At 51.2% G+C, this 23932-nt stretch overlaps 1 protein-coding gene across 1 annotated transcript in view; it reads right to left on the bottom strand.

Moving 5' to 3' along the window:
- The window catches only part of PAPPA2 (pappalysin 2), a 186200-nt gene that overhangs the window by 111714 nt on the left and 50554 nt on the right, over positions 1 to 23932 (bottom strand). The window contains exons 3-4 of the mRNA XM_045027914.1: positions 15282 to 15427; positions 360 to 653 (exon numbers count right to left, since the gene is read on the bottom strand). Coding sequence (XP_044883849.1) covers positions 360 to 653; positions 15282 to 15427 — 440 coding nt within the window. The remainder of the gene's footprint in view (positions 1 to 359; positions 654 to 15281; positions 15428 to 23932) is intronic.

Genomic DNA, 23932 nt, shown 5'->3' on the forward strand with positions numbered 1-23932 from the left:
AGGGTGTGGGGCTAGACGATGACTGGCAGTAGCCATATACTGAAGCAAGGTGGGGGTTCCCTGGGGAGGGGAGACCCTGAGAGAAAGGGGTTACTGCCAGGGGGCAGCCCCCCAGGAAAAAGGCCATTGGGTCCAGGGAGGGACACGGGGGCCAGAGGACGGGTGGATCACCGGCCTGCAGAGGGCGCTCCAGAGCTGAATCGAGCTAATTCCCGAGGATGACCAGCAGGAGGCGCCGCAGGGGTGAGTCCGGCCCTTCTTCAGGAAGGAACTATCCAAGGAATGAAAAAACATACACAGATGGGAATGAAAAACAAGCTGAATCTCTAGCTGATACAATAACAATTCCCTCCCGTTACCTGTGTAGCTCATGTAGTTGTTGAATGGTGTTCCGGAGAAGTGGGTGTGGCCACAGGTGTCATTGGTAGGGTCTGGATCTCGGCAGAGTTTACTTTTGGGGGTAGGGGCTGTGTCAGCACAGAGGTCTCCAGTCTCCATGGAAGGTGTAGTCTCCCTGCAGGGATCATCACAAGATTCCCTTTCGCTCACTCCCTTAAAGACATGGTAGAGTCCCAGGATATGTCCTACTTCATGGATCATGGTGTTGGTATGGCCGGGCATGCCATAATAGGCTGGATTGAGGACCACGCCACCTGGAATTGAAAGCACATTCTGTATAATTAAGAGAGAGATGTGGGGAAGCAACTACCTCTGACCTCTAATGAGATAGTCCAGTTAATACTCATGTCTCCATTTTCTTAGTGATAACAAACAAGGTGTCTGATGCAAGAGGCAAGACAGACTTTCAGGAAGTTGAAGGCACTCAGCGCCTTGAAGGAGCTGATCAGCACCTCACTGGGTCAAGTCCTTTGATATTGCAACACCTGGGTCATCCGATCATTTCAGCTGCGGTTTCCTTTAATGTCTATTCTGAGATAAAACTCTCATTTACAGCCTTGCGTACCCTCTAAATGTATTTGTGACGTGGTGCACCCAACTGAGATGTGTGATGCTCATGCCATGACAGTCTTGACTCCTCCCCTTAGACTAAGGGCTACATTCAAACTCAGGTGCAGATCCAAAGAAGCTGGTGAAGTGGGGCCTGCTTACACCAGGATTGAATTTGGCCCTGAATCCATGACCCATTTGGGGTGGGCTTTTCAACAATGAGTCCCAACAATGGCTAATGGGATTTGTGCTCCCACCTCACTTGCATGCTTTTGAAAGTCCCGCCCTTTCTGGGCAGTGGAGTTTTCAAGCTGATGAAAGTTGCGAAACTGAATGTACTGGAACCTGCTGGTCATAGCAACACAAGCACAAGCTTCGCTGCTGTATCCCAACAAGGGGTCCTAGAGAGATGGCCCAGTTGCTCCACGCTCAGGCAATCCCTGATCTCTCTGCTGAGACTGCCAACGAAGGTGGAAATTAGATGGGGCTTTTGGGGGCAACACAGACATCTGCTGACTAGACACAGAACTGAGACCCACCAACTGGTTCCTTGTTGCTTACTAAGCCCCCCGTGGAGACACCCAAGTCACTCACCCAGATAGGAATGGCTCCAAAGTCAAGCCCCCCACGCCATCCCCTGCTTTGACGAAGGTGTTTGCTTCTTTCTTAAAACTATATGTGGGTTTAATGCTTACAAAAGTCACAGGGCTAACAGCACTGGTCTGAGCTAAGCATAGCACAAGCATGTGAGCATTCCCCAGGCCCTGTTCCAACGCACGACAACCCTGACTCTCAGCACCCTCTCTCCTCTTGCAGTTCCAGGGCTGTACTAGCACTGGTTCCAAATTTCCCACTGGGAATGGAAAACTGCCTCCCTGGCCCCGGTGAAAACTTTTGCAGAAAATCTTGGTTTCTTACAGACAGCCTCTCAACCTGAAGCAAATACTCACCAGCAACCGCACACCATACAACATAAACACTAACCCAGGAACCTATCCTTGCAACAAAGCCCAATGCCAACTCTGTCCACATATCTATTCAAGTGACACCATCATAGGACCTAATCACATCAGCCACACTATCAGAGGCTCGTTCACCTGCACATCTACCAACGTAATATATGCCATCATGTGCCAGCAATGCCCCTCTGCCATGTACATTGGTCAAACTGGACAGTCTCTGTGCAAAAGAATAAATGGACACAAATCTGACATCAGGAATCATAACATTCAAAAACCAGTGGGAGAACACTTCAATCTCTCTAACCACTCAGTGACAGACTTGAAGGTGGCAATTTTGCAACAAAAAAACTTCAAAAACAGACTCCAAAGAGAGACTGCTGAACTTGAATTAATATGCAAATTAGATACAATTAACTTAGGTTTAAACAGAGACTGGGAATGGTTGGGTCATTACACTAATTGAATCTATTTCCTCATGTTAAGTTCTCCTCACACCTTCTATGGATCATCCCGATTATCACTTCAAAGGTTTTTGGGGTTTTTTTTCTCCTGCTGATGATCGCTCATCTAAATTGATTGGACTCTTACAGTTGGCATGGCTACTTCCACCTTTTCATGTTCTCTGTATGTATAAATATCTTCTTGCTGTATGTTCCAGTCTATGCATCCAATGAAGTGGGTTTTAGCCCCCAAAAGCTCATGCTCAAATAAATGTGTTAGTCTCTAAGGTGCCACAAGTCCTCCTGTTCTTTTTGCGGATACAGACTAACACGGCTGCTACTCTGAAACCTTGGTTTCTTTTGACATTTTCCAGGTTTTCAACTAAAATATGTACAAAACTAACAAGTTTTTCCTCCCTCCGCCCCTTCCTGCTTTTTTCTTGTTTCCATTTTTTTCATTTTACTACTGGAAAAGGGGTAAAGAAAAAAAAAAGAGAGGGAAAAGCCAAAACCCAAACACATTCTTAGGGCCAGCAATGCTGTCTGAGTGTCCATCCATACTGCATGGAAGGTGTGACTGCAGAGCCTGTAGACAGACTGGAGACATCTTTACTCTAGCTAGCTTAGCTACTGATAGCGGTGAAGCGGTAGCAGCCTGCCCATCAGCACAGGCAGTACAAGCCTCCCAGGAATGCTGGGTAATTATTCCCAGGGCTAGCCCACACTGAACCCCATGCCTCCGTGGCCTCACTACTCCAGAACCCGAGCTAGCTACACTTGGATATGCCTACACGTACTCCAGTTCCACCCCATGATTACAGGGCAGACATACCCTGGGGCAATCTTTAACTCTATTGTCGATGGACCAATCTGCTACTCTACCTCCTGGTTCTGCCTGTGCTATTGCAACACTAGTTTGCCAGCTGCACTACCAGTGCTGCTCGTGTTTGCCTCCGCCCTAGGAAGTGCAGGCATTCCTTCTGAGGGAGGGCATGACTCTGACCTCAGTGTGTCTGGATTTACACCCAGGAGACTCTAACTACTTCAGTGGAGCTATGCCCGATGTATGACTGGAACCAGATGCACAGGGCTAGATTCTGCCCCATTTATCCCCTAAGCAGTCCTTAGAGTCGTAGAGTTTAACGCCAGAGAGGGCCACTAGATCATCCAGTCAGACCGCCTGTATCTCACAGGCCAGCAACTCCAGCCAGCCAGCCCCACACCAAGCCCAGCAACTAGAATCAGACCAAAGTATTACAGCCCTCAGGAGACCCCAGGCAGGTCACAGGAGGGGACTGCAGGGCACCAGTGCAGGCAACTGACTGAGCTATCCGCCAGTGGCCTCCCAACAGGGGTGCAAGAGGGTGGCTTAGGAAGTGCAGGATTTGGTTTAGAGGGTTGGAATTTGCTCTCTGCTCCGCCAGCCTGAATTCAGAATGACTTGCCGGAGCGGCTCGGAACTGACACAAATGCAATAGAGAGCAGGGTGCAGCCCCACGAGAGAATTCAAAAAATAACAATCATCAGTAACCAAGCGACAGCCCCCATGCAGCACTTGGCACATTCAAAGCACTGTGCAGGCTTGGCACGGTTCTGCAGCTCCATCGCTCCTGGCAGCTGTTTTTTCTACTGTTTCCCCCAGTGTGCCCACTGGTGTGTAAATTACACTTGTTTTGCACGCCAGCAGCTGAATTCACAGTTACCCTGCAGCTCCTTTGTGTTGGTGAAAAGGGGCCACAAAGTGACTGCATGGCCCCCGTGGTAAATACTCCCAGAGCAGAAAACACCCCCCTATGTCCCGCTGCCTCTGCACCTCTCTTCCCTGCCAGAGCCTCCAGCAGAGAGGTCATGCTGCGGGTGGGCCAGCGAGGGGGCTGGACCGATGCATTTCTTGTTGGCCCTGCAGGTATCTTGTAAAAGTGGACTAGAGAGAGACATGGCCCTGAAAGCTCAATAGCTCCGGTGTACTTTGCACTGACCCAGGTATGAATTGGAGCCTTGCTGTGCACCAGTTTGATGCAAGTTACACCATTTGACCCCTTCCTCCCATTTTCTGATCCAATTGCACCCCGCATGCAGCTTCCACCACTCTCTATGTCCCAGAGATGTCCGGGGAGCTGCCCAGAGAAAAGACCTGCTTTCACATGCTGGGGGTGGGTAAGAGAGGGTGCTCGGCCGATGGAGATGCCAGCAAACCAACACAAAGCTTCTTCGCATTTCATTCCAAACAAAAGCGCAAGAGAAAAAAGCCTCTCTCCAGCCAAACTCCAGTCTGAGCGAGGCGGGAGGCTCCCTGCCTGAGAGCTGGAAGAGGTGGGGGTGGGACGCACGTGCAGAAAGAAAACAATGCTCAGAAAAAAATGAAAGCTCTGCACTGATCCCATGGCGCTAACCGCGTGGAATGACAAACCGATCCCTTCGGGTCTGATTGCTCAGGGCACCAGAGGCCCTGTAATCTAATATTCCCACCTTTGAGCTGAAATCTGAAACCCCTTCTTCGGGAGAGGAATAAAGAATTATTCTCATAAGGAGAGAGAGTTGCTGCAGAGATCGTTTGCCAAGACCCCAGGCCTGAGCTCCCCACCACCAGCAAAAGGAAAGCCAATTTTTGTTAAAGCTAATGGATGGATGGATGGAGCTGAAATAGAGGGAGAATGCTGCACTATTTCCAGAACTCTCCCCACCTTCCCTCCTTCCCCTTGGTGAGATAAATTCCAGCATGCTGACTGTTTGGGACCCGGGTAGGGTCTCCCAATGCCGTGCCCCTGAAAGTGGGAGAAAGTGGTTCAAAATCTGCTGCTGCTGGAAGGATAGACATCTACTGCAGCAGAACCGCTCCCCCCCCCTTGCCTTCCCCCCACTCCCTCCTTTCACTGCTGTCTCTCCCTTCACCCCTCCTTCACCTCCATCTTATGCAGTCCTGTTGGCACAGATTTCAACGGGCTTTAAATGAAATCCTCATATCAGGCCTGCAGGCTAGAGGTGCCCAGCGAGTGAGCTCACAAGAGCCTTTGACATGAGATGAGCGAGCTAACCCTAATCTCCCAGAGTCTTGTGCCTTTGCATCATCCCAGCAAGCCAGGGGCCTCACACAGAAGCCCCAAAAGATAGAGGTGCCAGTGATGTCCCAGAGGCCTGTGCTTTCACGTCAGATTAGCAAGATAGAGGTGTTGTTCCAATGATTTCCCCCAGGCCTGTGCCTTGACATAAGCCCAGCAAGCTAGAGATGGGGAATCAGAGACGTTCCACAATGCTGTGCCTCAAAATTACCCCAGCAAGCTGGAGAAGCTGAGCCAGTGACCTATGGCAGCCTGTCCTGGGAGACCAGACCTGCTAGCTATGGGTGCTGAGACAATAAACTCACTAAGGTCTGAGCCTCAAGATTGCTCAGCAAGCTAGAGGTGTCCAGTCAATAACTGTAACAAAGGCCTTTGCATCGACAGTAGCCCGTATGCTAATCTGGGTGGACTAGTGACCTCCCAAAGGCCCTGTGCCCTGATATCAGGCCAGCCAGTTACCAGTGCTGAGCCAGGGAACTCACCGAGGTCTGCCCAGTTGGGAGTCCCTTTTCTCCCTCCTTTTGTCTCCCTGGACCCAACTCCCCATCCTGGGAGGAAGAGAGGGAAAGGAGAGCCTGCTGTCTCCAGCCAGAATCCCAGAGAAACAAAATGGCCCTGTATTTGGGGAGGGAGGGGGCATGAAGAATAACCTCCACCTGGAGACTGCAGATGGGATTTCAGGGAAGAGCATAACCCATCGAGTTGGGGTTTGCCACAGATGCTCACTCACATCCTGACTCCTGGGGAAAAGCACAAGGAGGTCCCCAGAGCTCCAGGACTCCGTTGTTACGTAGCATCCAACAATTCGCACCTCCAGGAGGCCAGTGTCTCCAACCACCGTGCTAGAGCTTTGCTGCACTGACTCCAAGGGAAGACAGACCTGAGTCACCAACACCACTTCTGCAGCACCTGGGCTTCCCTCAGAGGTCTCCAGCCCAAGGCCAGTCTCCTGCCTCTCACCGTGATCAGTGACAGATGCTGTAGAGCTCTGGTTCCCAACCGTCATCGGTCTGTGACTTGCACGATGGTCAAAAAAATCAAACTGCAACCCACCCAATCAAAGGTGCAAAGGATTGTGGGAATTGGGTCATGAGACACGGGTTTTGGCCATTTTGTATGGCACATATCCAAACAGTAGGCAGGCAGTTTGGGGGGGGGCATTGAGCCAGGGATGCTGGGATGGCGGCTGGGGATGGCAGGGGAAGGTGGTTCAGCTAGGGTAGTGGATGGGCTAGTGGGGTGGGGGCTTGGAGCACCAGGCAGGGGTGGGGGGTGGGCTAGTGAGTTGTGGATTGAGGGTGCTGGGCAAGGGTGGTACAGCTGAGGTTGGAGATGGGATGGTGGGGTGAGGTATGATGGGGAGTGGTTCAGACAGGAGGAGTTGGACAGGGGATGCTGAGGGAAGATGGTACAGCTGAGGTGGGGGATGAGCTGGTGGGGTGAGGAATGATGGGGGCAATGGTACAGCTAGGGTGGGAGTTGGACTGGGGGTGCTGAGGGAAGATGGTACAGCTGGAGTGGGGGATGGGCTGGTGGGATGGGGACTGGGGATGCTGAGGGAAGATGGTACAGCTGGGGTGGGGGATGGGCTGGTAGGGTGGGGACTGGGGATGCTGAGAGAAGATGATACAGCTGGGGTGCGGGTTGGGCTGGTGGGGTGGGGACTGGGAGTGCTGGGCGAGGGCAGTACAGCTGAGCTGGGGGTTGGGGATGATAGGGAGAGGGTGGCGCAGCTGAGGTGGGGGCTGGGCCAGGGGATGGAGATGGTGCTGGGGTTTGGGCTGGTCCGGGGCCTGGAGGTGTGACGGGGACAAGGTCTGCTGGCAGGTGGTGGGGAGTCTCCTGCCACTTTCCTTGTGCCCACCCCCGGGCTCTGGAGCTAAGCGCTCTGCATTTGGAGGAAAGGGGCTGCTCTCAGATTGGATGAGGGGGCGAGAGGGGCCAGAGCAAAGATCCAGACAAAACCCACAGCAGGAGGCGGAGGGAGGGAGCCAGCTGCTCCTTCTCTATTCTCCCTAGAACTTATAGACCCAGGGACTTTACTACTCTCAGCCAGTGGAGTGCCACCCATGTAACACTTCTTCCTCACGCAGGCCTGGTTTAGAGACAGATGTCAAGGCTCCAGAATGGATCATTACTGCACTAACATGCTCAAAAGGAAACTTTTTCCAAATCCTAGGGCCTTAATCAACTGGCTTCTGTCCTGAGGCAGGCAGGCTGAATAACTGTGGATAGCCTTACTAGCCAGAGAAACCTCTGACTCCCTCTTGAATCATTCTGTGATTAGCTTTCAGCCTCTATAGCTTGTGGCTGTGAGTTCCAATGGTTAATTATGTAAATATAAAAAGTATTTATTTTCATTAGTTTTAAATTTGTTGCCTTCTGGATGGATGTACAGTTGAAAGTAACTAACAGTAACTTGAGAGTAAAAAAATAAATAAAAGAAAAAGAAATTATGGGATGCTGTAATTATCCCAAAACCAAACATTATAAACCCAGGAAATTCAAAGTTAAGTTTACACTTATAGGAAACATGCTACGCTAAGGCACTCAAACAAGTTTACTCTGCCCTGTAGCGATGTCCTGGACTAAAAGGAGGTAACTTATTTGTAATTGGAGGTTCTTCGAGATGGGTGGTCCCTATTGTATTCCACTGTGCATTAGCCATGCATACTATGCACCTGGAGTCAAAGAATTTTGAAAACGGCGTCTACTGGTCCATGCATGTGCCCTGGCTCACCTTGTCCTTTTGACGGAGGTGATAAAGGGTGGGGCAGACCAACCAACTCTTCAGTTCCTTCTCTGCCATGAATCAAGAGGAGATCCAAAGCAGAGGGGAAGGAGAGTGGGTAGTGGAATACAGAGAGGGATCATGCATCTCAAAGAACTTCCAGTTACAGGTAAGTAATCTCCTCTTCTTCTTTGAGTGATGGTCCCTATTGTATTCCACTGTGGGTGACTGACAAGCAGTACCTAAGCAAGATGAGGGTGTGAGGATGAGGACGGTAGGGTTGAGCAGAGCACTGCCGTTCCAAAGGAGGCATCAGCAGTTGAGTCTTGCACCAGGGCGTAATGTTTTGAAAATGTGTGGATGGAACTCCATGTGACATTTACAGATGTCTAGGGGGTTTACATCGTGAAGAGACAACCTGGTCGTTGCTTGCCCTCTAGTGGAGTGAGTTTGTATCCCTGTAGGGAGCGGGAGGTTCGAGAGCTGATAGTCAAGTAGAATGCAGCTGGGTAGCCATTTAGAAATTCTCTGGGAGAAGGCACCGTGCCCCCTGACTTTCTCTGCTATCGCGATAAACCATCTTGGGGACTTCCTGATTGGTCTTGTTCTCTGTAGGGAAAAGGCCAAAACTCGTCGCACATCGAGGGAGTGGAGTCTACGTTCCACAGATGCGTGTGGTTTCGGGAAGAATATAAGTAAGTGAATGGATTGATTACTGTGAATCTCCTAAACTACTTTGGGATATAAATGTAAGTAAACTTTATCTTTGTGGAACACAGTGAATGGAGGGTCTGCCGCCCTTGTTCCAAGTTCACCAACCCTTTTTGCTGAAGCGATGGCTACAAGGAAGGTGACCTTCATGGAGAGAAGGGCCATGGAGCAAGTAGCTAAAGGCTCAAAGGGGGAGACTTGTTAGTGATGAGAGAACAAGAACTGGTCCCACAGTAGGAGGACGGAATGCACTGTTCGCTGCTAGGTGGACTCACAGGGAGCTGAGGGAGAGACCCGATGTCTTTGAAGACAGGTTATAGTCTAAAATGAAGGGAATGTCTGCGGCTTCTAACATAACGCCTCTTAGCTGTGTCCAAGTGCAGAAGCGTTTCCATTTAGCCAGGTAACATTTTCTAGTAGAGTCCTTTCTGCTAACAGAAAGGATATCCTGCATGGCTGAGGAGCATGGATGTTCTAGGGATGATGCCCATCCAAACACCATGCCCTGAGGTGAAGCAGTCATGGATTGGGCTCTGGAAAGGTCAGGATGGAAATCGGCAGGTGAGACAACATGTGTGCAAGAGGCTGGGGAACCAAACTGTTTGAGCCAGTATGGGGTGATGAGAATGACAGTCACCTTGTCTTGTTGGATCTTGTGCAGCACCCGTGACAAGAGTGGTAGCATAGCTGAGCTGGTCTGACCAGGAGAGAAGGAGAGCATTGCCCTGGGAGTGATAACCTAGAGCTCCTCTGGAGCAATATGTGGCACACTTGCTGTTAGTTTGAGAAGTGAACAGATCTCTGGTTGGGATTTCCCATTGCGTGAAAAGTTATGTAGCACCCTGTCGTGGAGTTCTCACTCATTGTTGATCCCAAAGCATCTGCTGGAGGGAGTCTGCAAGCACAAGGTAGGCTGCAGATAGGGTGATCTGATGCACCGGTTGCAGAAGCTGACTGCTTCTGCGCACAGGGAGGCAGACTTTCCTCCCCTTTGCTTGTTGATGTAGAATATGGTCGTAGTGTTGTTTGACATTATCAGGACATGGTGACAGTGGATGAATGGAAGAATGGAAGGATTGCATGCCTTTCATAATGCTCAAAGTTTCAGGACATCAATATGCATTCTGGACTCTTGAGATGTCCACATTCCCTGTGTCATGCGGTTGTCCATATGGGCTCCCCAGTCTATTAGGGACACATTGGAAATTATAGTTTTGTCCGGAGAAGAGGGGATAAAGTGGACTCCCATGCATACGTGGGAAGGATTTGTCCAACATAGGAAGGAAGATAGTACCTTGGCGGGAACCATGAACAGAAGGTTCACCGAATGACGGCTTGGTGAGTATACCAACTGTAGTCATGCCTGAAGACAACGAAGATGGAGTCTTGTGAACAGAGTGACCTAAGTGCAGAAGCCCATGTGGTTGAGTAGAGCCAGACGTGCCTTGGACGTTACCCGAGGTTTGCTCGTGATGCAAGCTATGATCTCGTTCATAGTCTACAACTTGTCTGTGGGCAAGGACACCCTTGTGGTGAGAGTGTTCAAAGTTGCCCCAATGAAGTCCAAAGACTGTGTGGGGGTGAGAACAGACTCTTTGATGTTTACACTGACTCCCAGTGAGGAAAGGCGGTGGAGCATTATAGAGGTCAATGTGTAAGCCTTTTTGCAGGATCTACAAGTGAGGAGCCAGTCTTTCAGGTACGGAAAAACAATGAAGCCATAACGTCTGATGTGAGCTGCCACCATTGAAAATACCTTGGTAAAGACTCTAGGGATGGTAGCTATCCTGAAGGGTAGTACTCTGTATTGGAAATGGTCAGATGCCACCATAAATCTGAGAAAACATCTGTGGGCGGGAGGAATATTGACATAAAAGTAAGTATCCTTCATATCAAGAGGCATGAATCACATGCCCTTTTCTAACGATGGAATTATTGCTACCAACATGACCATGTGAAATTTGAGTTTGCAAATGAAGCGATTGAGGTGATGGAGGTCCCGGATTGGTCTCCACCCGCCCTTCTTCTCAGGTATTAGGAAGTTGGTTGAGTAAAAACCTGTTCCTTGATACTGTGGAGGAACACTATCTATTGCTCCTTGCTTCAGTAAGAAGCTCACCTATTGAGTGAGGATACTGGTGTGAGAGTGGTCCCCAAAGGAGGAGGTAGCATTACAAACGTGATTATATAGCCATAGGGGATGACATTCAGCATCCACTTGTCCATTGTTATTGGACTTCAGGTGTCAAAAAAGTGCTAGATGACCACTGAATGGAATAATGGGGTCAAGAGGTGTTAGGCTCAGTGGTTCGCAGCTCTCAAGCTCATGTCAAAAATATCTTCTGGTCAGAGGTTGGGATTGAGATGTCAAGCCCAGTGGGGAAGCAGGACCTTTGAACCTTTTGCTTTTTGCATGGTAGTTTGTAGGGTCTCTGATGGTAATAGTGTTGAGAACTATACCACGGTGTAGTTGACTTGTGATTAACCTTTCTCCTACAGGCAGGTGTGTAGATGCCCAGCGATCAAAGGGTAGCCTTAGAGTCCTTTAGGGTGTGTAGGAACTCATTCATCATCTGATTGAAGAGGTGAGATTCATTGAAGGGGAGGTCCTCGATGGTGTTCTGGACCTCCCTGGGGAACCCTGAGGTATGAAACCAGGACTCTCTTCTCATAACAATGGCCATAGCCATGGCTCTAGAGGAAGTATTGTCCATATTGACTGCAGATTGGAGGGCAGTTCTGGCTATTAATTTAGCTTCCTCAGCGAGAGCTTGGAAATGAGTATAAACCTGCTGTGAGAGGCTGCTGGCAAATTCATCGAATTTAGCATAGTTCAGGAAATCATATTTAGCCAATAGTGTTTGATAATTAGCTATCCTGAACTGTAAACTAGAGGACGAGAAAACCTTCCTCCTAGCAGGTCTAAGCATTCCCCTTCTTTATCTTTGGGTATAGATCCAAGATGTCGCTACGTTGACCTTTCTGAAGCAACCTGAACTACCAGCGAACTGGGAGCTAGGTTGCAAGCATAAAAATTCTGAGCCCTTAGCTGGCACATAATAGTGTCTCTCTGCCCCTTTGGGGGTAGGAGCACAGGTGATGGGGGTGTGCCACATTGTCCTAGCCAGTTCCAGTATGGCCTCATTGGCAGGGAGGGCTATTCTCATAGGTCCTGAGGTGTGGAGGATGTCCAAGAGCTTGTGTTGGGAGTCCTGGATTTCCTCTAGTGGGAACTGAAGTTCATTTGAGATGGCACAGAAGGTCTTGGAACTGCTTGAAGTCATCTGGGGGGAAGGGTATGTCAAAGTCACCATTTCATCCAGCGATGACAATGGTAGTCTAGCTAGTTCTGGTGTAACCACTCTAACCAGAGCCTAGTACTCCTCCTGTCAGTGGTTCCCTCCAAGGGGAAGTAGGTGGCAACTGCCTGGCAAAGTGGACAGACTCTGAAGGGTGGTATTGGTCCCAGTGCCCCCAGTATGATCAGAACTAAACACAATAATATTCCAGGTGAGGGCTTCTCACTAAAGGATAAACTGGCATTGTTCTCTATCTCATCACTTATATTCACCCCAACTTTTTGTTTGTGGTTTCAATCACTGCTGTGCATTGGGCAGAGGTTTTTATTGAGTTGTTGTGCGCTTCTTCCTGAGTGGAAGGTCTGAGTAGTTCAGTGTATCCCTTCCAATGTGCAGTACCATGCACTTGTCAGAAGTGAATTTCATCTGCTGTAATGTTATCCATTCAACTGTCTTGGTTACATCCCTCTGAAGATGCACAGTCTTCTCCACTCTTGACTGAGTTATATAATTTTGTGTCATCTGCAAATTTTGACCCTTCATTGCTTACCCCTTTTCTAGAATATTAGTAAATATATAAAATATCACCAGAACTTTCGGTCATCCCACACAATCACTCTTCTGCCATGTTAAAAGTTGACCATTTATCCCTACTCAGTTATCTCTCTCTTAACCAACGAGGAGTCCAGTAGCACCTTAAAGGCTAACAGATTTATTTGGGCATAAGCCTTTGTGGGTAAAAAAACCCACTTCTTCAGAAGCATGGAGAAGTGTTTTTTTTAACCCATGAAAGCTTATGCCCAAATAAATCTGTTAGTCTTTAATGTGCCACCGGACTCCTCATTGTTTTTATGGATACAGACTAACACGGCTACACCTCTGGTATCTCTTAACCAGCTTCTGATCCATTACAATACTTTGTCTCTCACTTTCATGTTTACTTATTTTCTTTAATAGCCTCATGTGAGGGACTTTGATCCAGATTCTTAAGGTATTTAGGTGCCTAACTCCCATTAAAACCAATGGGCATTAGGCACCTTTGAGGATCTGGATCTTTGTCAAAAGCTTTGTTTTTTGAAGTCCAAATGAACTATCTGCTTGTTCCTAGGCCTCTTCTGAACTGAGACAGGTATGCATGCTACAATGTGTGAAGTGTTGTCTGCGGTGGAAACACCTATTGATTGAATGCAAAGCTGTCACCCTCCTTCACAAGAGACTGGGCTTAAACCAAAGCCTTCAATCCATGCCTGACTTTTGGCAAAGTTCAGACCCAGATTCAAACTTCCCAGCTTTGGCTCTAATGCCACGCTAACCCCCACCCCATCCCACCACCTTTAGTTGAAGCACTTGACTCAAATGTTGCAGCAGGTGCCTTGCTCTGCTTACGATTTCAGGCTGGATGATCCCAGAGGTAAATGCAAGGTTTTGAGACATCAGACTACCCCGCTGACTTCTGCACGCCTCTTAGTGAACATAGAATCAGAGGTATGTACTGGAAAGGAGCCGGGAAAGGACTGGTGATGAAGGGAGGGGATAGGGGACACACATGGACAGTCAGAGGGGGCTGAAGAGAAGGAGTATGACTGAGGAGCTGGTTGTAGGAAAATAACTGTCAGTCACAAGTGGCTGAGCCTTGAAAATGATTCTTGGTAGCCAAAGGAATGGATTCCACGGAGATCTGCCTTCCTCAACAAGCGAGTGGAGCACTCTGCAGCTGAGAAGCCAGCCCCAAAATCCACGGCACCGTGAGCATTCAGCACACTGAAGAAAGGAAACTGGTAATAATAACTCTAAAACAGCGCTCCAGTGGCTGTTTAGAATTTGAAGGTTTGAACATCCCACGCTATGAAAGCAGAAGGTCAAGGTCTGGCATGCAGGTGCCGGGAGCAATTGCTTCCAGTTATTTAAGTGTTGTTCAGTAAGATGTTTTGACTGCAAAGAGTAAAGGGCTCTGCCAGAAATGTCTGAGAGCGGAGAGAGGGAGGGGAAGAAAAGAGGGAAATAGAAGAAAGAGAAAAAGAAAAAGACATGCAGAAGAGAAGGAAACATGAACCACATCAGTTCTGTTCGAACAGCAGCTGTCTGTGCCCCATTAGGGGAGCACTTCCTGCTCACACCTTTTATTGGGGCTGATTTAGGGGCCTGTTCTCAAGCCTACTGAAGGCAGTGGGAATCTTTCCATTGACTTTGCTGGGTGTTGGATCAGGATCTAAAAAAGTGACTAGATCTGGCATCTGCACTGATGTTTGCCCGGAGGAGCCTGCTCTGGAAGTGTTCACATCTCTTTTTTAGTTCTCTTGAAATCACAAAAGGAAGCCTGCGAATTGTACACACAGCTAATCTGTAAACCCAGTGTTGCTACTACTGCAGCCCCTGCTGCCTCTCTTTGTGTGCTACCCCAGCGGGGGAGTTCTGGCTCTGCAGGGCTAGACAGAAGCATGCTGTGGTGGGGAGAGAAAAAGCACCTCCCTCGGAAGCTGCACAGCCCATAGGGCAGCCCTGCCTGCCTCCCCTCCCCTCCCCCATCCCACCCCACCCCCACCCCCCACCCCCCGCCAGAATTGTAGCCCCTCTGCTCTCAAAATGAGAAAAAGGAACTTTTCTGAACCTCTCTCCAAAGCTTCTCTTGGGGCTCATGGCAGTGAATTTGGATGGAACCACATCACTTACCTTCTTACTCTGAAACTCTCTGGCACGTCCGCGCCGACTCTCTTGGTGTGGCCACAGTCAGGCCTGACATTAAGATTCCCTTGTTCCTTTCCATATGAACCCCCAATCACAGCTCCCCTGGAGAGGAGCAGCTGTCCTAAGGAAGCGCTCTTCCTGTGCTCCGTCCCCACCTCCAGGGGCTGGCCGTCTCAAGTATAACAGCCCCTAGTTGGGATGAATGCAGGACTCCTAGCTCCAAAGCACAAGCCTCTACTGCATATGCTGAAGGCCATAGGGTCTGATCCAGAGCCCACTCAAGTCAATTGGAGTTTTGCCACTGACTCCATTGGGCTTTGGATTAGATTGCTGGTCCCACCTGCCTCCCCATGCCCTATGAGAGTCGTAGCAGGCAGCTGCCCCCTGTGCACCAGCCACAGAGGGAGAAGCTGACACATGGGAGTCACATAAGGGGACTGGCTTACCCAGGTGGCTGAGGGCCTCTTTATCCCATGGCCAGGTGGCGGCACCGGCCAGCTCCTCCCGCACCGAGCTGGCAAAGTAGACATTGAGGAAGTGTGTGCTGTTCAGCTGCAGTGCCTCCTTCAGCTCCTTCACGCTCATGTACGCCCTGCAGTGACAGGGAATGGGAGAAAAGTCAGCAGATATCTCTGTGCAGCAGGAAAGAGTAGGATTGTGCTGAACTGGTGTAGGACAGGGCCCTGGGAGAGGCCTGGGAACAACCAGAGCAGAAGCAGCCCCAGAGAATCCATCCCTTGAGATCCAGTGCATTCTGGGAAAGTCTGGGAAGGCTTGGCCAGTTTTAGGGAGACGTCCAACCAGACTGTTACTTCGTTACCTTAATGCTGAGTTAATGTTATGTTATGTTAATGTAACTAACATTAATGTAATGTAACTAACATTAACTAACATTAATGTAATGTTAGTTACAGGGCTTGGGCAGAGATGCAGCCAAACAAATATAAATAATTCTTGCTATTTATAGTCTCTCCCTAGTTAAGAGGGAATTCTGCTCTTAGAGAAGGTACCTGTCCTGGGGCAGCAGGAATCCAGGGGACCGCCAAGAAGAGAGAAAAGGGGGAAGGAGAGAACAATGAGGAGAGGAAATGGGAGGAGAGATAAATGGGTGACTCCAGGGAGAGAGAGGAAAGGAAGAGACCACCCGCACTGTCGGGAAAGAGAAGGGGACTTGCTCTAGGAAAGAGAGAAGGGGGAACTCCAGGGAGAGAAAGGGTGTTTGCCCAAAAGGAGAAAGGAGAGAAAGGTGCTTATAACTGTATTGGTTTCAGTGAGACACCCCCAGGTTTCTCAAGGGGCCAAGCTCTCCCTGAAACAGATCTGAAGTCAGATCCTTGCTCTCTCTCTGTTCCTCCATTCATACCTCACCCACCTTCTTTCAGTGCTGACCCTTCCCTGCTCCCCTCCCAGCTCTGTACCTGGATCTCTGCCCTGCCCTGCTCCAACCGGACTCCTGCCTCCACTTTGCAGCATTCAGTGATGGCATACGGAGCGAAGAACTAAGTGTGGGCCATGGTGAAACAATACGTTCCCATCTGATATCTGAAGTGAGGAGAAGAATCAATCAGACCAAGAGATATGCACATACAGACATGCCAAGACACCTCAAGGGGCTCAGAGTTTGGGCAGCCAAAAATGGAGGTGCCTGAAATCATGTGTCATTTCTGAAAGTTTTGGCCATTTCAGAATCCAATCCCTTTCTGCTCCTGCATTCTGCTAGCAGCAGCCTCCTCTCTGTTCCTCCATCCTACTCTGGGATGCAGCTCCTGGCATCCAGAGCGTGGCTACCCTGGCAGACTCTGTGAGGCACCTGCCAATGCCACTTGAGTGGCTCCCTCTTCCAGCTGCTGTTGGGTGGGTGTCTGAGCAAAGCTAGCCATCAGTCCAAGGGAGTCATTATCATCATGTATTAAAGCTTGTAGCGGGGTGGTCACCCCGCTCCTGTCCTGAAGGGCTTAAAACAGCCCTGGGAGAGGGCTGGGGCAGGGGAAAAGCTAGGCCGATTGGAGGAAGCAGCCACTGGTGGGGTCCACGTCACAGTCAGGCCACAGCTGGCCCTATAAGAGGGCTGAGGGCCAGAGACTGAGGGTATGTCTACACTATGAAATTAGGTCGATTTAATAAAAGTTGATTTTTTAGAAATCGATTTGATACAGTCGATTGTGTGTGTCCCCACTAAGCGCATTAAGTCGGCAGTGTGCGTCCACAGTACCGAGGTGAGTGGCGACTTTTGGAGCATTGCACTGTGGTAGCTATCCCACAGCTCCCGCAGTCTCCGCCGTCCATTGGAATTCTGGGTTCAGCTCCCAATGCCTGATGGGGCAAAAACATTGTCACGGGTAGGTCTGGGTACATGTCGTCAGGCCCCCCTCCCTCCCTCCCACCGTGAAAGCAATGGCAAAAAATTGTTTCTCGCCTTTTTTCCTGGGTTACCCGTGCAGACGACATATCACGGCAAGCATAGAGCCCGCTCAGCTCACTGTTACCATATGTCTCCTGGGTGCTGCTGGCAGACGCGGTACTGCAGTGCTACACAGCAGCATCCCCTTGCCTTGCCTTGCCGATGGCAGATGGTACAATACGATTGCTAGCTGTCGTCGAGGGTGCTCCTGGCTGACCTCGGTTAGGTTGGTCAGGGGCACCTAGACAAAAATGGGAATGACTCCAGGTCATTCTCTTCTTTAAGTTTCATCTAATGGAGATTCAGTCCTGCCTGGAATATCATGTTAGCTGGAGGCTTCTGCCTCAGGCTGCTCTCCCAGTCGGCAGGACCCCGCGGTTGCACCTACCCCAGCCTGCCCCTTGCTCCCATGGATCATGAAGCCTGGACAGTAGTAAGGAGCAGTTCATCATGGTGGTAGAATGTGCCTTTGGACATTTAAAAGCTCGCTGGGGCAGTTTATTGACTCGGTTAGACCTCAGCGAAACCAATATTCCCATCATTATTACTGCTTGCTGTGTGCTCCACAATATCTGTGAGAGTAAGTGGGAAATGTTTATGGCGGGGTGGGAGGTTGAGGCAAATTGCCTGGTTGCTGATTATGTGCAGCCAGACACCAGGGCGGTTAGAAGAGCACAGCAGGGCACACAGTGCATCAGAGAAGCTTTGAAAACCAGTTTCAGGACTGGCCAGGCTACGGTGTGAAAGTTCTGTTTGTTTCTCCTTGATGAAAACCCACCACCTTGGTTCACTCTACTTCCCTGTAAGCCAACCACCCTCCCCTCCCCTATTTGATCACTGCTTGCAGAGGCAATAAAGTCATTGTTGTTTCAAATTCATGCATTCTTTATTAATTCGTCACACAAATGGGGGGATAACTGCCAAGGTAGCCCGGGAGGGGTGGGGGAGGAGGGAAGCACAGGGGTGGGGTAGTTGTAGGGGCACCCCCTACAATGGCATGCAGCTCATCATAGAAGCAGCATGTCTGGGGCTTTTACCCAGAGTGGCCGTTTGCCTCTCTGGTTCTTTAGTAGGCTTCACGCGGCACTGCTGTGGGTCCCTGTTATAACCTCTGTCCTTCATGCCCTTGGACATTTTTTCAAATATTCCGGCATTTCGTCTTTTGGAACGGAGTTCGGATAGCACGGATTCGTCTCCCCATACAGCGATCAGATGCAGTACCTCCCATTTGGACCATGCTGGAGCTCTTTTGCGATTCTGGGACTCCTGTGGTCACCTGTGCTGATGAGCTCTGCACAGTCACCTGTGCTGATCAGCTCGCTATGCTGGCCAAACAGGAAATGAAATTCAAAAGTTTGCGGGGCTTTTCCTGTCTACCTGGCCAGTGCATCTGAGTTGAGAGTGCTGTCCAGAGCGGTCACAATGGAGCACTCTGGGAAAGCTCCCGGAGGCCAATACCATTGAATTGCATCCATACTACTCCAAATTCGACCCAGCAGGGTCGATTTCAGCGCTAATCCCCTCGTCGGGGAGGAGTACAAAAATCGATTTTAAGAGCCCTTTAAGTAGACAAAAATGGCTTCGTCGTTTGGCCGGTGCAGGGTTAAATCAATCTAACACTGCTAAATTGAACCTAAACTCATAGTGTAGACCAGGGCTGAGAGACACTCTCTCTAGCTTCATTGAGAGAGAAGGACCTGGCTGCCGGGGAAGCTGAGAAGGGTATCTAGGGTGGAGCAGTGCTGGGGAAGGGCAGAGGGAGCTGGGGGAGCTCCAGCCTAGCAAAGCCCCAGGCTGCAGGCCAAGCTAAGGGCCCACAAAAGGGTACTAGGGCTGCAGAGGGGCAGCCCAGGAATAGGCAGAGGCAGCTAGTCCAACCCCCCTTGCTGATGATGAGTAGTTTATAGACAGCAGTCTGCCCCAGTGAGCGAGGGCTAGATGATGACTTGCAGTAGCCACTGAGGCAAGGTGGGGATAGGGGGTTGGGGGTTCCCCTGGGAGGGGAGACCCAGAGTGAGGGGGTACTGTGTTGGGCAGAACCCCTGGGTAAAGGGCACCAGGGCCAGCAGCAGGCGAGACACAGGCCTGCAGAGGGCGCTCCGGGCTGGAAGAGCTAATTCCCTAGACAACCAGCAGGAGGCGCCGTGCTGGTGAGTCGTTGCCCCGCCACAAAGCTCTCACTGCTAATGCATTCATGAACCCCATTAGCCACCACAATATGGTGATAGCCAGCCCCAGCAAAGAAGGACATATTTTCTGTGTCCACTCAAAGGACACAGTGTCTGATCCATGACCCACTGAAGCCAGTGGAAAGAGTCCCATTGACTAGAAAGTCTTTGGATCAGGCCCTGAGTGACCTGGAGCAACAGATTTCTGGGAGAAAAACACACCACCATGGGAATGTAGCATTTTAGAGAATAAATATACAGCACAATGCTGATAAAATAATTAATGGTGAAAAAGGCCTCATTTATCAGCTATCATGATCTTTCTGTAGCAATTGGCAGCTTGTAAGTTATATGGTAGGGAGATATTGTGAGGGGAATTCAGCCACTTCTCCCTACTGGGGGCTAGATACCAAGGGAACTCCCCTTCCCTGCCCCCCACCCCATTCATGCAGGCAAACGAAAAATGCAACTGTACTTTATATACCGGCTTTCACAGAAGCTACAGCATTCAGTGACGGCAGAGAGACCAAAAAACGACCCATGGGCTGGGGTGAAAAGATAGTATCAGAGGGGTAGCCGTGTTAGTCTGGATCTGTAAAAAGATAGATACTTTCCCATCTGATATCTGGAATGGGGAGAAGACTTAATGAGACCTAGAAATATGCAAATATGCTGCTCTGGATGCAGGGACTGCAGTGAAAGCTCACCGCGCCCCCCCAGGGGAGGATGGAGAGACAGAGAGGAGGCTGTGGCTGGCAGAATGCGGGAGCAGAAAGGGATTGGAAGAGAGAAACAAGGCCCCTGAAGCAGGCTAAAAGCAGGCCCATGGGGCATGGGAAAACCAAAGAGGATATTTTGAACTGGATTCTGAAATGGCCCAAATTTTCAGTATCGACTAGCGATATCAGGCATCTCCATTTTTGGGTACCCAAACTGAGACCACCTCCAGGTGCCTGTTTTCACAAAGCGCTGAGTCTGTTTCCTCTGAGAATCAAGCCCCTTGACGGTGTCTCAGGTGCCCCAAAAACAGTGTCACCCCCCAAATCACTAGTCACTTTGGGAAACCTTCGCTGGAGCCAGTGGTTGTGCTCCAGGGTGGGGCTGAGAGGACCCCATTTCTTACCAAGTTCCCCCACTTCTCATCACAAGCAGCATTCCCAGAAAACACTTCCCCTGCCATGTAAGTCACCAGGCCATCCCCAACATGCGCCATGATGACACCATCTCATCACCAGGGCAGGAGCGATCAGGAAAGCGGACCCCCAAATCATCCCACCTGACCTCCTGCATAATGCAGGCCATCAACAGCACCCCGCACACTAAACACCACCAAACCAACTAGACCAAGTATTGAAACCCTCTGGAGACTACACTATTATGTGACACAGGCTGCAAACAGAAGGAACCAAGATGTACCAGTGCCTGAGGCCCCTGTGATGTCAGCCAATTGAATAGGTGAGATGTACCCACATGAACCCGACAAATGTCCCTGTAAGTTGCGTCGCCTGGCTTACCACCGCTAGGGGCGATGGTGAGCTAGTCTTTCCCTGGCTGGCTTGAGCCCCGCCCGGTCTCGGAGAATCAGTGGCGGGGGGGGACGCCGGCAAGAGTCTCTAGCGCGCCCCTCAAGCAGGGGGGCGCCGGCAAGAGTCTGTAGCGCGCCCCTCAGGCAGGGGAGCGCCGGCAAGAGTCTGTAGCGCGCCCCTCAGTCAGGGGAGCGCCGGCAAGAGTCTGTAGCGCGCCCCTCAGTCAGGGGAGCGCCGGCAAGAGTCTGTAGCGCGCCCCTCAGTCAGGGGAGCGCCGGCAAGAGTCTGTAGCGCGCCCCTCAGGCAGGGGAGCGCCGGCAAGAGTCTGTAGCGCGCCCCTCAGGCAGGGGAGCGCCGGCAAGAGTCTGTAGCGCGCCCCTCAGGCAGGGGAGCGCCGGCAAGAGTCTGTAGCGCGCCCCTCAGGCAGGGGAGCGCCGGCAAGAGTCTGTAGCGCGCCCCTCAGGCAGGGGAGCGCCGGCAAGAGTCTGTAGCGCGCCCCTCAGGCAGGGGAGCGCCGGCAAGAGTCTGCAGCGCGCCCCTCAGGCAGGGGAGCGCCGGCAAGAGTCTGCAGCGCGCCCCTCAGGCAGGGGAGCGCCGGCAAGAGTCTGCAGCGCGCCCCTCAGGCAGGGGAGCGCCGGCAAGAGTCTGTAGCGCGCCCCTCAGTCAGGGGAGCGCCGGCAAGAGTCTGTAGCGCCCCTCGGGCAGGGGAGCGCCGGCAAGAGTCTGTAGCGCGCCCCTCAGTCAGGGGAGCGCCGGCAAGAGTCTGTAGTGCCCCTCAGTCAGGGGAGCGCCGGCAAGAGTCTGTAGCGCGCCCCTCAGGCAGGGGAGCGCCGGCAAGAGTCTGTAGCGCCCCTCAGTCAGGGGAGCGCCGGCAAGAGTCTGTAGCGCGCCCCTCAGTCAGGGGAGCGCCGGCAAGAGTCTGTAGCGCGCCCCTCAAGCAGGGGAGCGCCGGCAAGAGTCTGTAGCGCGCCCCTCAAGCAGGGGAGCGCCGGCAGGAGGCTGTAGCGCTGTCGGGACCCAGTTCCTCCAGTTCACCCGGGTAGACCGCTGCTGGCAGCTCAAGCTCTCCCCCCGGCTCAGGATCTTCCAGTTTCTCGGGGTACTCGGCGGCAGGCAGTCCTGGTGAGCCCCGTCCTTCCTCCAGCTCAGGTTTTCCCTGGTCCAGGGCCTCCCCTGGGGTGGCAGCAAGGTCCGAAGGGAGCAGCATGCAGTCTGCATCTGCCTCCCTCCCTGGTGCTGCCCTCACTGAGCTAAGGGCCCCGCCCTTTGTACTTCCTGTTCCACCCCTCCCCTTCCGGGGGGTGGAACAAGCTTGGCCTGGCCCCGCCCACTCAGGTTGAGAGAGTGGCTGTTTACCCTCAGGCTCGGAGGGAAGCCACCCTGGCTCCCTACAGTCCCGTACCTCCGGCTGCAGAGGAAGGTGAACCCCACCCCCCCAAGCTCATTGCCGATCTGACCTGGGGGAAATTCCTTCCTGACCTCACAGATGGTGATCAGATAAACCTGGGCACGGGAGCAAGAACCAGCCAGCCAAGGACCCGAGAGATAGAATGGTCGGTACCACCTCAGAGCACCAGCTGACCCCGGCCAGCATCCCATCTCTAGCAGTAGCCACCTCTGATGCTTAAGAGGAAGGAGACAAAAACAAACCAACCAACCAAAAAACACACAGAGCACATGGGGCGGGGGGGAGAAAATCCCTTCCTGAGCCCATAAATAAACCTGGAGGACATTTCTGTGGCATGACTCAGAAGGAACAGAAGCACAAACATAACAGGAATGGAGGTAGGAGAAAAGCTCCCTCATGCACATGGGCTGCTCGGGGGACCCAGGTTTTAAAAATAACATTGCTTCTTGACCTGTGATATCTTGGAAAAACAGCCCCAAGCCCTCCCGAGCCATGCAGATTCCGGGGGCTGACGTCAGTAGTGTTCAGAGGGATATTCCTGACGCCTCTCTTCTGGAGACATGATGTTTTTTTGGCCGTCGCCTGCTGGTCTCCTGACACCAGCAACATTTTTTTTCTACCCTTAATTGTGAGGAACTATAATTTCCTCCCTCGAGAGACTTGTGCAGTTCAGGGCCATGTTAGGGGGTGAGTGATGGGCTAGAGAGAGGAACGGTCCCTGATTTCTCCCACAGCAGCAGCGTAAGTACACAGATCTTCCCGCCAATCTCCCCAAAGATGCTAGAGAGACCAAAACATTTCCGGAATGGACAATTCTCTGATTTCCCTCAATTCCCCTATGAGCATGCAACTGGCGTCTCCGCCTGTCGTTGGCTCAGCTGCCAAAGTTATGCTAGCCCTCGTCCTCGGCAGTTCCGTTATTTTCTCCTGAGGGATGGGGGATCAGCCTCCCACCTCCCTCTGCCTCCACACACTGGTTAAGCTACAACCCTCCCCCATTCCCCAAATAACTTCCCAGCTCCCCCAAATGGGAGGATTCCAAATTGGACGACACGCACGGCCGGCAGGCTGGTGTGAGTTGACATCCAGGAGTAAGGAGTACAAAAACAATGAGGAACAAAACACAGGCTGAAGGAGAAAAAGGAAGAGCAATTGGGTTTTCCAAATGAAGCAAAACAAGTGTTTCTTCATCCAAGTATGCAGGCTACTGGTGAGCATCAGCCAAACTCTCCCCTGGGTTATCCCAGTGCAACCCTGATGAAATCAACTGGAGGAGAATTTAGTAAGCAGGGGTAGAGAACATATATGACTGTAGTGGTCTTGCAAAGGAAACATCCTCCCACACCACAGGTGCGCATCTCCTCACGCTATGCCATGCACAAGGCACCGCAGCCTGCAAGGGTAGAGGTGCCACTTTCATTGTATTGTGCCATGCATTCAGCCCTGCACCTTTGTAGCTGCAATACCCTCACAGCCTGCTGGAGTGGAGGTGTCACTCTGCTTGCTCTGTGCCATGCACTGGAGCATGTGGCTCTGTGGGGAAGTTAACACCACAGCCTGTAAGGACAGGGCTGCTGCTGCTTTCATCAGCTTA

The sequence above is a fragment of the Mauremys mutica genome, chromosome 8 (assembly GCF_020497125.1).
Source record: "Mauremys mutica isolate MM-2020 ecotype Southern chromosome 8, ASM2049712v1, whole genome shotgun sequence".
NCBI classification, from domain to species: domain Eukaryota; kingdom Metazoa; phylum Chordata; order Testudines; family Geoemydidae; genus Mauremys; species Mauremys mutica.